Source organism: Gracilinanus agilis, chromosome 5, assembly GCF_016433145.1.
Source record: "Gracilinanus agilis isolate LMUSP501 chromosome 5, AgileGrace, whole genome shotgun sequence".
Classification (NCBI taxonomy): Eukaryota; Metazoa; Chordata; class Mammalia; order Didelphimorphia; family Didelphidae; genus Gracilinanus; species Gracilinanus agilis.
The window spans coordinates 185,603,250-185,604,790 of NC_058134.1; the positions used below are offsets into that span (position 1 = coordinate 185,603,250).

Here is a 1,541-nt window from a genome sequence, read left to right on the forward strand (position 1 = left end):
TCTTTCCTTTCCCAGAGAAAAAACAAGTATACTATTCTGTGTTCACTTAACTTATTTATAGTTTCCCTCTTTATATTCAAGTCATTCACCCATTCTGAATTTATCTTGGTGTAGGGTGTGAGATGTTGATCTAGACCTAATCTCTCCCATATTGTTTTCCAAATTTCCCAGCAGTTTTTGTCAAATAGTGGATTCATGTCCCAAAAGTTGGGCTCTTTGGGTTTATCATACACTGTCTTGCTGATGTCATTACCTCCAAGTCTATTCCATTGATCCTCCTCTCTATCTCTTAGCCAGTACCATATTGTTTTTGTTTTTTTTAACTTAAGATATAAAACCAAGTAAGAAATTTTATTAGTATTTTTCTATGATTAGTTTAGAATCATCTTTTCTCTCGCCTGATCTGTAATATTCTTTGTAGCTAAATTAGAATATTTTTTTGTTTTCCACTCTTTAAAATGCATTGCATTTTTCTTATAAACTGCATTCTCTGATTTTCTTATCTGCTTGCTTCAAGGAAATCCAGGTGTTTAATATGCTTCCTCGAAGTTTAGCCCATGCCAAATGGTTATTTAATCCAAATATCTGGGCTGCAAATTGAGCTGCTCCCTCTGGTGAAAGTATAGTTGAACAGCCAAGACCACTAGGCATTCGAAGTGAGGACCATACATCCTGCGCCCCCCAATCAGGTGTAAGCGGAGGACAGTTGACTCCTGGATATGCAGTGTTACCAGACATCACAGGTCCCAAACCATTGCTCCTGCCAGCTACAGCTACAAATACAGTAGGAACACCATCTCCTTCGTACTCAGCTTTAATCTTTAGAGTTTCATCTGGCCCTTTATGGGCAGATGTTACTCGGAGTTCACAGGGAATTCCATAGTTTACACAAGCCTTCTTAATTTTTTCACAATGACCAAGGTCAGAAGTAGAGCCCATCAACACCACAACTCTGCACGAACTTTCTACTTTCTGAAGTAACTCCACTCTTTCTGCAACCCATTCAAAGTTTCTCTTCACCATCTGAAGGCCTTCAGGAGTCACTTCTTTAAGGTCTCGGTATGACTGTTTGTCTTTCTGTTGGGCTCGATCACCAGATGGCCAGAGTCTCCAGGAATCATTATCAATAACATTGGCAAGTACAATTTCTTTTGTAGTTACATCAATACCAAATTCAATCTTCATGTCAACCAGTGTACAGTTCTGAGGTAACCAGGACTTTTCCAGTATTTCAAAAATAGCCTGTGTGGAATGACTCATGATATCCACTTCAGTCTGACCTATGCTAAGTCCAGCAAAGCACCATTTTGCAGCAATAAGCTGTTCTTCAGACCACTGTGGATCATTGTTGGCATCATCCTTGAAAAACAACTCCACTTTAGGTGGGTAGAACTTGTATCCTTCTTTGACACCAGGATTTCTTTTGAGAAAAGAACCAGTTGCAATTCTTCTACATACCCATTCAATTGGAATCATTTCACACTGAGGTGCAATAAAAGCTGTCTCACCACATTTTTTGGTGAAAGCAGTCTTGATACCTG

General features: G+C 39.1%; 1 protein-coding gene across 1 annotated transcript in view; it reads right to left on the minus strand.

Moving 5' to 3' along the window:
* Positions 1-332: 332 nt before the first annotated feature.
* LOC123250015 (multifunctional protein ADE2-like) overlaps positions 333-1,541 on the minus strand; it is a 187,230-nt gene continuing 186,021 nt past the window's right edge. The window contains exon 3 of the mRNA XM_044679067.1: positions 333-1,538. Within this exon, the coding sequence (XP_044535002.1) occupies positions 475-1,538 (1,064 nt within the window). The 3' untranslated portion in view covers positions 333-474. The remainder of the gene's footprint in view (positions 1,539-1,541) is intronic.